Below are 14,252 nucleotides of genomic sequence, written 5' to 3'. Positions count from 1 at the left end.
AAGAAAAGAGCCTTTGTTTTTGTTTGGCTGGAGATAGAGCTGGGAGGACCCTTACTTAGACCAAGTTGTACAGAACTGGCTCACAAGTCTCTCTGCTTGTGGCTGATTCTAGGAGGGTATTCCCTCAAGCAGGCAGACTGAGTGTCAGAAATGCAGATTCCCTGAGGGTGGAGCTGCTAGATCCTGCCAGATGGGTGCTTTTTCCAGACTCTGGCAGGTCTCTCATTTTGTTAATTGTCTTTCTCTCTCGCTCTTTCTGCAGGATGGGGGAAGATGCTTGTCATCACTGGGGGGCTTTGCTGTAGGGAGCTGGCTGATGGTAAGAAGAGATGAGTAACTGCATGTGCTAGGCTAGAATGCCAGCATGACTCCACTCAGCAAAGGGACCACTGAGACACAGAAGACCAAGGGGATCAGTCAGCAGTGACCTGCAGCCAGTTCCCAGCCCCTTGAAAAGCATGGCTTAAGTTGACAGCTGGCTTAGAGGTGTTCAAAGGAGCTGCATCTTCTCCAGTGTGGCCGTGCAGCTGCAAAGTCTGGGGATCTGAGCAGTGCTTTAATGCTTAGCATGACCTTAATCGTACAAAGACAGAAGAAACCTGAGAGCCTCTGCTGGCTCAGCTTGGCATGATGTGCAAGCATGCTGGCACCCTTTCATTCCAGACATTCAAATGTGATGCAGGATTTTCCCAAGCTGTTTCCAGCTGCAGCTTTGATAGATTTAGCCCTTCCAGCACACAGAAAGCAAGAGCAGTGAGTGTTTCTGATGCCAGGTTATGTAACCCAGCATTAGGAGCTTGTCCCAGGCCCTACACTGAGAAACTATATTCTCCACTCCAGGAGAGGCCTGCAGCCTGCATCACTCACCTGCAGATGTCCACCAGACCAGGCATTATCTCTGAGTGCTTGTTGTAACTTGCCTTGCTGCTGCATTGCTGTCCTGTAAAAAAAGGGAAAATTACTAAAATGCTCAGTCATCCTGCTATTAACCCCCAGGAGTGCATCCCTGCTGGCTTTATGGCTCACTGTTTATCAGCACTGGGCTGTTATTGCAGGGCATTTAGAAGCATTGAAAGATTTGTGTGTAGATTCATTGGTTGTCTAAGAGATCTTGTTGATCACCAACTTAGATGTTAGTGTGTGTCTGCTATGATTGCTTGCATGGCTATAAAACATTCAAGAGATAATTGTTCTGGTTTCTGAAGTGAAATTCTTCTCCTGCCAAAGCCACTACGGAGGAGTAGAGGGTTTGGTAGATTTATATGGTTTTAGTTTGCCTCCTTTTTGTGACTTGATCTGCTCAGAGACAGCTTCTTGGAGGAAATAAAGCTGGACTGTGACAGTCCTCAGCCCAAGAGAGAGACCTGTTCCTGTGACTCCTATCCCAGTGACCTAGTGTGCTATTGCACGAGGGGTGGAAGGTGTCACATCGCCTATAGCTGCCCTGAACCCTGGCCTGCAACACCATCAGGGACACATTCTGCCAAGCTCATGGATAAAGAAACACTGCAATTCTGATGGCCACTCAGATGCCAATAAATCATAGCAAGTAGAAAAATGCAGGAGAAGCAGCACCTGCCAGGTGTCCATGGGAACACCATGTGAAAGGGGGATAAAACCCTCAGTGGACTGGAGAGGGCTATTGTATTTCTTCCTATGAAAGTGACTGTCTCTCTAGCACTGGAGTGTCACCACACAAACACCATGGAATTAAACTCCTGCTGATAATGCTCCAGTTTTGTTTTGGCAGGGGCCATAATGATGGAAGGCAGGTGCAGGAGATGATGAGTTCCCAACTGCTAAATATTGAGTGTTGGGAAGGGAACTGGGCTCTTTTGCTCAGACTGGAAGGTGGGCTGTAGGTCAGTTTAGGCCTTTGACTCTTGACAGTGGGGTTTTCCAGCAACTATACTGGGAATACTGCTCTACCTTTTACTGCAGGATGCCTTGGAGGATGGCAAGTGCCTTGCTGCATGCACATAGCAGCTGCTCCCTTGCTCCAAACTACACATATCAGGACTTGACCAGCCCTGAAATATTTTTGTCCTGTGGCTGCTTACCTTGTACCCCCACATCTCCATGTCCTGAATTTGTCCAGGAGCTGGAAGAAACCAGGTGTTTTGTCAAGACTACAACATCATTGAATTCACCCACATGGATGAGGCCTTGAGTGACTGCAGTTAGCTGTGGTTTTGTTTGGAGCAGACATCTTAGAGACTTCCTCCTTGAGCCTGTCAAGGATTCATTAGGTAGAAGACATGACCATGGTCTCAACAAGACTCCTACACCAGAAATAGTGAGAACTATAAAAGCATTTAGGCATGTTTCACCCTCTTCTTATGCCTTTGAAACATATTTCTCCTGAGTTACAGAGTTTGAGCCTTCCCTTCTCCTGAGACTGCATAGCAGCATCGGAGTGAAGAGATCTGTGACTAATGCATTGGCTGGAGGGGCTTGCCCATATCCCATTCCAGGAGCCAAAGTACTTAAACTGGTGACTGGTCTGACTTATCTGTGCCAAAGGAACAGGCCAGCTGCAATTATTTTTCCACAAAGACACCCTTTTTCTTTCTTTAAGCCTTGTGTAAATGTCAATAACCAGTCTTTAAAGACAGCTAACTGTTTGGCAGGGTACCCCTCCAAGGGGGAGGATAAAGACGGGCTAGGCAGCTTCTCTGGCTGCAGAGCAGCAGAACCTTGCTGGGCCAGAGAAGCTGATTTGAAGCTTAGTTCCATCAAAAAAACCCCAAGGACATAAATATGGTTTATTGCAATAGTTTAGAGCCAGCTGAACTGCCCAGTAGGAACAAGTCTGTGGAAACACCAGGGGAGTTTGGGAGCATCGCAACCCAGCCCCATGCTGCTGGCTTTTTGGCAAAGCTCTGTGCTGTTCCCAGGGGTACAGGGTGCTCTTGGTGCTGCTGAGAGCTGTGTCCTCAGCACAGCCTCCTCCCACTATACAAGTGCCCTTCCTGCCCCCTGTGACCACACACAAGCTTGTGGAAAACACTGTGAAATCAAACCAATGCTTGAGTCTGGTGATGGTTACACTGGAAACAGCATCATGGTGTGTAAGAGAGAAAAGGGCAGTGCCTGAGCAAGGGAGACACTACAGAGCAACAGAAAACTCCATGGGACATGCTGAAAGCCCCCTTTATCACTTGCCTTGTGGTCAAGAGACTTCCCCCCAAAGACCAAGTCTCTTAGAGAGGCTCATTTCCTGCTACTTTGTGGAGAGGAAACTGAGGAAGAACAGTTGACTGCTGTTGGGAAATGACACGCTCTAGTTTTCTCCCCTCTTGTGCTGCCCTCCAGTTGCAAGGCAGACACATCTTCCATACTCTTCACTCTTCACTGCAAGTGAGTCTAAGAGCTACATTTAAAACTAAGGAAAAGTTTGGTCCAGCAGCAAAGTACTATCTGGACACATTTACTTTCTCATGATTTGGAAGAGACATATGCCTCTGCATATGATCTCATTCTGGGCAGTTTTTCCCCAGAGCATCCCCACATGGGTCCCCCTGGCAAACATCTGAGGCAAGAAATGTGGGGTGCTCATATGACATTGTGGACCCTGCTCTGCCAGGCTGCAGGTGCAGGGAGCCAGCGTCCTGCCTTCCTCACTGTACCCAGGACCTGCAATCCAGCATACTCTAGAGGCTGCTGTGACAGCAGTGGTTCAGCAGAGCTGCTCCTCTGTAGGACAGCATCCCCAGGCTGATGGGAGACTGGCAAAGGGAGGTGGATGTGGAGCAGGGAAATACTTGCCCTCGTCTCCTTTACCAAACTGTCCCCGAAACACAAACTTTGGAAACCTGAACCTCCAAACACATCCAACATCTACATGATACCTGTCCTAGTTTAGGGCAAATTAGGGAGGAAAACTCCAAATGGGGATTTCTTCAGGGAAATGCCCCCTCCCCACCCCTGGTCCGGGAAAGGGAAAAAAAAACACCAAAAAAATTTCTTGGAGAGAAGTGGAAAAAGCTGTTTATTTAACAGAAATTGAATAATATTAAATAATAAAACCTCTTGCTGTTCGATGGGATGGCAAGTCTAGGAAGAAAAGTCCTTTTCATGTGGTGTAGCTCGGCTCGCTCAGGTTCTTATCAGTCCCTCCGGCGCTGGAAAGTGCCGAGGCCCAGGCCCCGGTGGGCCACAGGCGTGAGCTCCCGGGGTTTGGCTGGGTGTTCAGTCCAGAGCAGGCTTGCACAGATCCAAGAAAATTGGGAAAAAAAACCACAAAGGTCCAGGGAACTCCTCTGCCTCAGCTAGCTAGAGCTAACTAAAAGCCAGAGAGAAGCTCTGTCCCGCTGTCTGTCTGTGCTGCAGACACCACAGTCCAGGAGCGGGATGTGTGGGAGTGATGTTTTTCCTTAACACAAACTTCGCGCTTCTTCCCCCTCTCTTGCTCTCAAAGCCAGTCTTAAAGGTGCAGAACTTAATATATAACATAAACCAGACGATTGGGGATACCAGTATCATAAAGTCACCCCAGGACAATACCACAGATTAGTTATCTCTACCCAGAGGCAGCACTGAAATCCCTCAGGCTACAGAGGCTTGGGAACTCCAGACAAAAGTGGGAGGGGGTGCAATGGCAAGAGCATTCTAAGAAATCTTCGTATATTAACCAGCAAGCACACAATCACACCTGTCACCCAAAGGCTTTATGAATGCAGCAATTGCAATATCTGTATCACCTAGCATATAACACCTGGTTTAGGTAAGAAACCCCAGAGCTGAGCTCTCTTGGCCCTTCTAATGTTGCACCATCTCCTCAGCTGTGCTGGATGCCTTGGACTTCCATTATGTCCTAAACTGAAACTGTCCTCACATGGGGCTTTCAGCCACAAAGCTGTTCCAGGAAATGTCTGCTGCAGTTTTCTCATTCATGAGCTTGGGCCAGCATTCAGACGTGAAAACAGCCCTGGCCAAGCCACCCCAATCACCTGAAGCAGGGGCACAAACACCTTTTATTTTTTTTTAATGCAGCCAGAAAAACAATCCAATTACCTTTTAAAAGAGACCTGTGTTGTATGTTTGATTGAAAGAACTGCCGTGGTTAAAAAAGTCATCTTATGACAGCAGGAGACTTGAAAAGAGCCACAATCAGAAGGTGCTCGGTTTTACCGCTGTATAGAGCGAAGGCCAAGCTCACTCTGTGCAAGGCTCTGCAGTAGGATGGGAAGCACAGCCCACAGAGCTGCCCAAACCAGCACACAGCAACACACACACCTTCCTTCCCTTCCCCCACAGCTTTCTGTCCTACTTTATCTGTAAGCAGCAAATCCCACTCAACTCAGCACTTGATTGTTTGAAATACAACACCTTCAGAGCATGGCCGAGGCTCAATGGTTGTGGTGAAAGCCAGGTCAAATGCCGAAACTGGCCCTGGCTGGCATTTACTGCAGCTGCCCCCTCGCTGCTAAGGGGCACGGTTCCTGCCACTGCTTCTTACTGTAGTGACCACAGGGATAATTACTTGGACGTAAAGAAGGGTCTAACTTTCATTTGACCCCGGTATTAAGAAAAGAGCCTGCCCCCCTTCTGCAACCCCACTCCCAGCATCCAGCACCCAGATAGAGGTAAAGCACTGATCCCAGATCAAGCCGGGGTGGGGGAAGGGGACAAGAGGGAGGACGGAGACAGACTCCAAACAAAAGCAGAGAAACCCGAAAAGGCTGTTCCGAGCACTGCAAAGCAGAGGAATGGTGAAGACTACTTGGGGAACAGAGTGATTAATGGGGGAAAGCTCGGAGCACTGAGAAAAGGGTCGGGGCTCCTCCCATCCCAGGGCTGCAGAAGTAGTGGAGCCATTTGTGCCGGCAGGAAGGCAGCAGGAATAGGCAGCTCTTTCCTGTTTCGGGCAGCAGAACTCAGAGTGGATGTGTGCTCCTCCCTGCCCATCGCCACTTGCAGGAAGCTGGACCCGTGTCCAAATCGTCTCCCCAGCCCCATGGGTGCTTAAGTAAGATACACTGCCAACATTTTGTTCCACCTTTATTTTAACAATCAGATAAAAACAGAGCCACATTTTTAAAAGAGTCATTACATGGCAATTATAAAGTGCATTTTCCACTTGAATGTTGTGTACAAAAATATCTTTTAAAAACAAACATGCAAAACATCCTACAAGGCACTTCCAGGCATAGAGCAAGGAGAGCAACCCCCTCACTTCTATGTTCACATTGGCAATGGAAAAAGGGAAAAGGGGAAAGGCCACAAGTAGTATTTTTAAACTGTATTGATCAAGTAGTCAGTTCCCAACCTAACTTTTACTTATGGCACTGCTCTTCTAGCTTATCTTCCATGTTCCTCCCTCAGCACACCCGATGCCCAGCCTGAAAACAAGCCTGCAAGGAGATACCACCATCCACAGCACCCCAGACCCACATGCCTTGTTTTGGCTCCCAAACAGCTCTCCATAGGCACAAGAAGGTGCCAGGAGAACAAGACTTTTCTACAGTTAGTGTCTTACAACATCAACACCATACACTAAATAAATAAAAAGTATCAGTGTCACTCAAACTTGCCTTCAGTTTGCCAAGCTAGGCAACAGTCCCTTACAGAGAGACCAGATGCAGGCTCTAAGGGCTGACTTGGGAAGATGTTCGAATAGAGGAACCCAACCTGATGAGCTCTGGGCTAGCAGGTAGATTCACCACCTCGACTAAGTGATCAGGCACAGTGAAGACACATACTGATTCTGTATTTTGGAAAAGCAGCAGTTGAAGGCCAGCTATTCTTCCTGCAAGCTCCTGTCCCTTTTGATATCCAACAGTGATCCCAGTATCCCTTCTAGGTTAGGGTAAAACAGCTTCTAAGTATTTATACAGTAGTCTCTAGAATTAAAAGCTATGCTACCAAAGTTAAGTAGTCTAGCCTGTTGCTTGTCTCCAGCACATCCACAGGCTACTAGAGGCACACAAAATTATATAAAGCTTATCCACTAGAAAAAGTAGCATTCCCTTGACCTCTATTTCTACCAATTGCTCAGCACTCTCTCTTTGAGCTGAGAGATGAAGTTATTCTGCTCAGTTAGCACCCAAGAAGCTCTGTGAGGCTGTTTGGCACTGCTGAGCTCACCACCTCAGCACACATCCAGAAGACGAAACACCTCTTTAATCAGGATGGTTCACATCTGTGATTTGTCTCACATGCAGGGGTGCTGTCAGGATAACCCCACATCTCATTCTCCTCACGGCTAGTTCTTTGCCTAGGTGGGGTGAGCTACTTTTTATGGTCTGAAATGCAAAGTCTTGGCATTTGCAGGTCAAACAGGCAGATACTGCTCCAGCAGCAAGGGACGCCCAAGCACATTCATCCAGGACAGCCACAGCACCCTCAGATGTGAGCAGTGCTACAACTTTATCTGCCAAGCAGTCCATGGCACAGAGTAGCAAATCATCACCAGATCTTAAAAAGCAATTCCAAAGCCTGTTCATCCCAAAGCATTGCTGGGACTGCATATACCACCCCTTTCTCAGTCAAGGCACTTCCACCACGGTAGGTACACAACAGTCACCTTCCTGTACAGGACACAACACAGACAGCCATGGGGTCTGTTTGTGTTTAGCTCCTGTAACACCTCAGCAGAGTCTCCTGCACAGGACCCTGGGCCCCAGCTGGACAAAACCGTGGTTTACAGTCCACAGGAGAATGAAATACATTTTCAGGGTCCAGCACAGCCAACTTCAGATGTCCATCAAGGGGAAAAAGCATCATTGATCACTTGTGATTAAAGAAACAGGAAGGTTTTGAAGAAGGCAGCCAAGGATGTCAACCCACAGCTGTGTTACAAGCACCACAGAGCTACAGCTAATCTCTATTTTTGGTAACACCAACGGTATGAGAGATTTTCAAGATCATCTGATATAACAACCAGTGACTAAGCATATCAGATCCTCTCCCACAGGCACATCTCCTAACATGGCAGGCTGTAGGGCCATACTTCCTGTCATCACATTGCATTTTCACTTCCAAAACATGCTTTCTGCCTCCAGTAGGAAGGGCCTCACTACAAGGATATGTGCAAAGAGGACTCCATTCCCAGCAATCCAATCACACTATTTCCTGACAGGCACAGGCTGGCTTTGCAAAGAGAAACCTGCAGCTGTAATAGAGCCCACTAACAATATAATACTAGTACATATTTTGAAAGAGCCTTTTAATACTAGGCAGGCAATACAAAGCAGCCACCACTACACAGCTTGAACAGGCAATATAAGCACTGAAGTGTTTCCCTGGACACTGGCATCTTTACTGAAGAGGAAGAAGAAGTGCTGAAGAGACATGAACAATCCCTGGTACTCTGATCATCTGGGAGAGCCAGATTTGCTTCTCTGACTACAAGCCCCTTGCCAGCAGAGCACTGCACATCTGGTTTTGCTGGGAGGCTTAGGCTAAGCTACAGAGAGCCATACTTCTTCCACCTATTCATACACCTGTGTTCAGACCAGCCCCAAGGCCTGCAGACACACCAGCAAGTTAGTCAGCCTGACCTTTGTCCTTGCGTCAGTAGTAGGGGCCGAGCTTCTCATAGCCTGAATAACTGGGCCACTCAGGAAAGAGGCCATAGGAGCACCGAGGGCTCCCAAACCGGTCAAATGCACTGCCAAAGTCAGGAGCCTGTGGGGGACGGACGGCTTCCTGGGCAGACTTCAGTTCTGACCGTATGATCCTGTAATTTGTGCCCCTGTTGTTGTCCCAGTACACCTTCCCATTGCACTCAAAGGAAATGGCAAACTCGACTCTTTCGTGTGATTGAATTCCCTCAGGCAAGCTGATGTCAAAGGAAAACGTGTCCTGATCTGACCCTCCGTACATATCCTTGACATACTGGCATGGGTGGTCTACAAAGCTTTTCCATGTGTCAAATGTCATCCGGATCTTCACCATCTTTTCGAAAGCGAGGTTCTTCACCTTCACTGTTCCCACAATAGATTTCTCCTTTAGCATACAGTTTTCCAGACAGACACAGTCTGTCTGGAGGCGGTTTCTGAAGTCCAGGTAGTCTACAGAGGGCTGAACAAAATCCAGGACAAAGCTGTCCTTCTCCACTGTTGTCAAACCCACGATGTTGTCTATCAGCTCTGTGATGTTGAAAGGAATATCTAGTGGATCTTCAAACTCTGAGAACACCTTCACCATTGTCAGAGAGAAGCCTCTGCTATCTGCAAACGACACCTTCTTCTTTGCTTTGATGTGTGTGAAGGAGCTGGCTGCCTCTTCTGGTCCACTCAGTGCAGTCTTGTTGCTCAGCTGGATGCAGGGCCGCAGCGGCTTGCTTGGCTTTGGAGCAATTTTGCAGGCACACTTCTCTCTTCGCATGGGTGAGGAGCACAAGTACAGCTGCATCGCAACGTCCACAGCCATTGCTTGCTTGTGAGGGAAATAGTCTAATACTCTGGAAGACAAGAAGAAGGGTCAGTTGATGCCAGAAAAGCACTTTAATACAAGTTTTGTCAGACAGTTGATATATCACTTTCCCCCAGCCATCCCAAGTAAGCTTGCATCTTAATTAAAGGCAGGTACTTGCATGGTGTGATTTACAGACAGTGATAAACACACTACAGCAGAATTGGCAGGACCAGAGCCTATTGTGCCCTTGAACAGCTCTTCCAACTGCTACAGGGACAGAGTCCCCCTTTTGAAGGCACACACGCAGGCACTGTCCTACCAGGCTAGCAATAGCAGGCTCCAGAGCATTTGCAATCCAAAGCAAAGCCCATGGCTCAGTCCTGCCAATGCTCACAAAACGCCCAGATTATCAAATTTCAGTGCTACGTAAAGCAGTATTCCTGCTGTGCTTTCCTCACTCCAGGACAGATTCTTCCCAGGGCTTCACAAGCTTTTGTAGGAGTAAGAACTCAGTTTGTCACAAGCTGCCATACACAACTGACTTCACCTCTCACAGAACCCCAGATGCCAGCCAAAAAACACTTGCTCAGTTGAACTACACACTTTGCTCATCACTGTCCCCCAGAACTGCTCCATCCAAAGTACCTCCAAGTAGTATTGTAAAGATAGCAACAGTATGACATAGAAGCAGGGCACAGGCTTAGCCAAGACTGCTCTGGAGCTTTCTTCCCTCCACTTTAAAACAAACATCAGCTCAGAAGGTACATCAGCTAGTTTTACCTCCAGCACAGAGTCTACACCTCCAGCTTCCACAGGGCTTGTGCTAAGCCCCTGGAAAACATCCATACAGCCACAGGGCTCTGCCAAACACAACTCACCTGCTCGAGGTTCACTGAGACTTTGGAAGCAAGTCCTTCTCCCAGAAGGCACAGGCCACGTGCCCCTCCACTGCAGCCTCTCCTCTAGCACCCAGCCCGTTCCTCCAGTGATGCAGCACTATCTCTCCCTCCATGCATCTATTGTAGGGCACTTTGCCAGATGTAGCCCTGGAATTGCCTCTGCAGCCAGGCAGCTCCTGGAACACTGCACCTATCACTCCTGCCCTTACACTGCTGTTCAGATGGATGCTTTTGGCAGACTCTCTTTGGCCTGGCTCTGGATAAATCGCTGGATGGATTTATCACACACATCCCCCTTAACTCAACTGTATTGCAGCTGACTTTAAACACAGAGTATTCCCTTAATAGAAATCCTGCTTGGCTGCAGGCCAGGCTCCAAAGCTGCTCCCACCACACAGAGAGAGATGAGGCAGCAACAGTAGCAGAACCACTGGCCTTGTGATGTAGCAGAGTTCTGGCTGCCAAAGCCATGCACAGCCAGCTCTAGGACTTGATTGGTGCTCCCGTGCCAAGAAAAAGCAAGAGCCACACTCTCCTTTAACTCCCCACCCTCTAACACCAACACAGCAGCTCTGAGCAGGCTTTCACAGCATCTACTCAGCAAGGGTATCTGTTTATTCAGAGCACATGTGCCAAGGCTTGCATCCCAACACACCCACCAGCCAACTCCTTCTGCAGTGCCTCCTTTCAGCTCAAGGGCAGCTGCACAAGACAGACACCTCAGATCCACCTGTCTGCAAACACTATTCTGCTCATCTCTACCTGGTTTTGCCAAGTTTTTGCTCACACACAGTTTATACAGGTAATTTTCTCTTTTAAATTAATGCAGCTTCCAATGCTTCTTCTCTTACTTGCGTCAGTTTCATCTGCATTGCATCTTTTCCCAGGGAAATTTATTCAGCTGAATTCCTGTAACTTCTCAGAAGTCAGGTTTCATAGTAAGCCTTGGTTATTCAGAGTTTTAGAATGAAGAGACATAAAATACCCAGCCCAGCTGCATAACTTAGAGCTTTTTTTCCAAGCTAAAAACTATAGCAAGAGCTTTTCATAACCAATTATGAGTGTGAGCCCTGTGCTTTTATGAGCTGCCAGTTCATTTGATATCCCAGACAACTTTTTTCTGCACTGGAGAGTCTGCTGATGCCCAGCTCTCAGCCAGAGGCAGGTTTCCCCTTTTAGGGCTGAGGAGGGTTGAATGCTTTGAAAGTGAGAGCAGGAATATAGCTTTGAGAGCTCATTCAGGAAATACAGCTTCGGGAAGCAAAAAGTGCAAAGCAGGGAGCCCTTTGCAGGTACAGGGGCTAATTCCTTTCCCTCACCCTTCAAAAGGGGAGCAAACTGGACTCTGCCAGGACTCCTTCTTGTAGCTTTACCCTCTCCAGAAAAGGATGTCCGTCGCCACTCATTCCTCCCTCCTGTCATTCGATGAAGGAGAATTAGGAAGGAGAGCCAAGGAATTACTTACACCTCCATTATCGAACCCCTTCGGTTGCCTCCGCTCTGCTTCCCCACGCTACCTGGGGACAGGTGACCCCTTGCCCAGGGCTGGGCGTGCAGCACTTGCCGAGTCAAAGTTCGCAGCCGCGACACGGCTGAAGCAGCGCTCGGACGCTCCGCACTCCCCGCTCCAGGGCAGGCCGGGCCGCCCCGCGGGCACAGCCCGCTCCCCACAGGCGTCTGCCCGGGCGGTGTTCACTCGCTACAGCCCGCCCCCTGCGCAACACCAGCCAAGCCGCGCCGCCCAGACCCGGGAGAGGCAGCAGGAGCGAGCCCCGCGGACGGGCAGCCCCGCCACCCCGGGGCTACTGCTCCGCCTCAGCCGGGGGGCTGCGGGAGCCAAGCCGCAGGATCCCGTTTTCCCTCAGGAACAGCACCGCGGCGGGGAGCGCCAGATCCGCTCCCGCGCACACGAGAAGGCTGCGATACCGAGCAGGAGGCAGGCGGGGAAGGCAGAGGGGAGGAGCGGCGTCAGCGCCGGGGGTCGCGGCGGGCGGGAGCGGCGCGCCCGTACCTGGTGCAGTGCATGGGGCCCGCCCGGCAGCACCACGTCGCGCTGGGGGAGCCCCCGCGCCGGCCTCTTAAGGGCGCCCGGCCCCGCCCCGCTGGGCGACAGCCAATCAGCGTGCTCCGGGCGCGGGAACCCGGCACGGGAGGGGGCGGGACCGGCACGGTGGGCGGGGCCGCGGTGGCCGACGGGTCCTGAGGGGCCACGCCGGGGCTGGGGGCCCGCCTGTCGGGGGAGCTCCCTGAGCAGCGCCGGGGCTCCCGTGTGGGGGAACCTCCCTGAGCCAGCGCCGGGGCTCCCGTGTGGGGGAACCTCCCTGAGCCAGCGCCGGGGCTCCCGTGTGGGGGAACCTCCCTGAGCCAGCGCCGGGGCTCCCGTGTGGGGGAACCTCCCTGAGCCAGCGCCACCACTCCCTCCGCGGCAGGGCAAGGTCGTGGTGGTCGGAGTGACAAGCTCTGTGTCAGGCGTCGGCTGCCCCCAGTCCCTCACTATCCGTCGGTTCCTTCGCCAGGTTGCTGTCCCTGTGTGTCCAGAATCACAGAATCAGTTTGGCTGGAAAAGACCTCTGAGATCGAGTCCAACCTATGACCGAACACCACAATGTGTACTAAACCATAGCACTAAATGCCAGGTCCAGTCTTTCCTTGAATACCTTGGGGAGGGTGACTCCACCAACTCCCTGGGCAGCCCATTCCAATGTCTAACTACCCTTTTTGTGAAGAAATTCCTTCTAATGTCCAACCTAAACCTCTCCTGCTGCAGCTTAAGACTATGTCCTTTTGTGCTGTCACTGGTTACCTGGGAGGAGAGGCTCCTTTTAGGTACTTGTAGACAGTGATTAAGATCTCTCCTGAGCCTTCTTTCCTCCGGACTAAACATCCCCAGCTCCCTCAGGCACTCCTCAAAGAACTTGTGTTCCAGACCCATCAGTTACCTTGCTGCCCTTTTCTGGACCCGCTCCAGCCCCTCAGTGTCCTTCGTGAATTGAGGGGCCAAAACTGAGAAGGGCAGAATAGGCTTTCCAGGTGGCACAAGTAAGCAGCTAAACCCACGGGAATGTGCTCTTGAGACAGGAAAGCCTTTTTGGGGCACCTGTCTTCCTGTCTGAGCTGGCCCAGGGTGCTTGGGTGCTCAGGGCCAGGTGGGGAGGAGTGTAGCGCTCACACTCGTATCTTGTGGCCACAGTGCCAGGGCCACAGGCCCTGGATAGAAATCTCCAGAGGATAATCAAAAATCTGTTTTCCAGACAATTTACGATGTGCAGTGGAAAAAAATGCCTTTTTTTTGTAGAGGTGGCTTCTATCTATGAGGAAAAAACACCAACAGGCTGTTTCTGGCTGGCAAAGAGATCAGCTCCATGGGAATCCCTATCCAGCACATGTGCAGAGCTGAAAAGGTGTTTCCAAAATCCTGAAAACATCATGCCAGGTGAGTTGATGCTCTGTCATAGACCCCATTTCTTTACAGGACCAGCTAGGCCAAGGGGTCTTCCCAAGTGTCCTCCTGCATCCAGTTCCCATTTCTGCTCCTTTGGGCTGCTCCTGTGTCAGTGCCAGCACAGAGCACATTGTCCTCAATCATTTGGAAAGTGTGCATGGAGCTGGCCTCCCTGTTAGGGGGGTGGCTCTGTGGACAAATGTCGCCTCCATGGGAAAGCAGCAGAGGCTGTAAAGCCTGCTGGAAGGTAGGGATGGTGCATTTACCTTCTTCCCATGGTAGCAGTAGGGATACTTTTTGTGCCACATCTGGCTTCTAACTGCACAGCTACAAGCAATGCTGCTCTCTCTCACCTTCCTTACAAAGCAGAAAAGCAGGATTGAAGTGACAACATTTGTTTTCCATTAACTTGTGGAAACACAGACAGCTATTGTTAAAGCTGGAGACTTCCTGCTGGAAGCTGCCATTTAATAAACTTACTACTCTGCAAGGCAAAAGGGGTTTTTTTGGGGAAAAAAAAATTCTTCTTTTTGTTTAATAAACTCTTT

At 50.0% G+C, this 14,252-nt stretch overlaps 1 protein-coding gene across 2 annotated transcripts; it reads right to left on the bottom strand.

The window, feature by feature from the left end:
* Nucleotides 1-5,990: 5,990 nt before the first annotated feature.
* On the bottom strand, nt 5,991-12,325 carry PPP1R3B (protein phosphatase 1 regulatory subunit 3B). 2 transcript variants are annotated; one of them, XM_014263224.2, is made up of 2 exons: nt 12,274-12,325; nt 5,991-9,409 (listed from the first exon to the last, which is right to left on the bottom strand). In XM_014263224.2, exons 1-2 carry the CDS (start codon nt 12,285-12,287, stop codon nt 8,518-8,520), a joined length of 906 nt encoding a protein of 301 aa, XP_014118699.1. In that variant the 5' UTR covers nt 12,288-12,325; the 3' UTR covers nt 5,991-8,517. The 2 variants fall into 2 exon arrangements, with proteins under 2 accessions (XP_014118699.1, XP_014118700.1); XM_014263225.2 differs by lacking the exon at nt 12,274-12,325 and adding an exon at nt 11,728-12,202.
* Nucleotides 12,326-14,252: the final 1,927 nt, after the last annotated feature.

Source organism: Pseudopodoces humilis, chromosome 6 (genome assembly GCF_049639895.1).
Source record: "Pseudopodoces humilis isolate 2021_Gansu_Grassland_sample_001 chromosome 6, ASM4963989v1, whole genome shotgun sequence".
NCBI lineage: Eukaryota > Metazoa > Chordata > Aves > Passeriformes > Paridae > Pseudopodoces > Pseudopodoces humilis.
The sequence above is the reverse complement of the archived record's forward strand: the minus strand, read 5'-3'. Positions and strand labels throughout refer to the sequence as shown.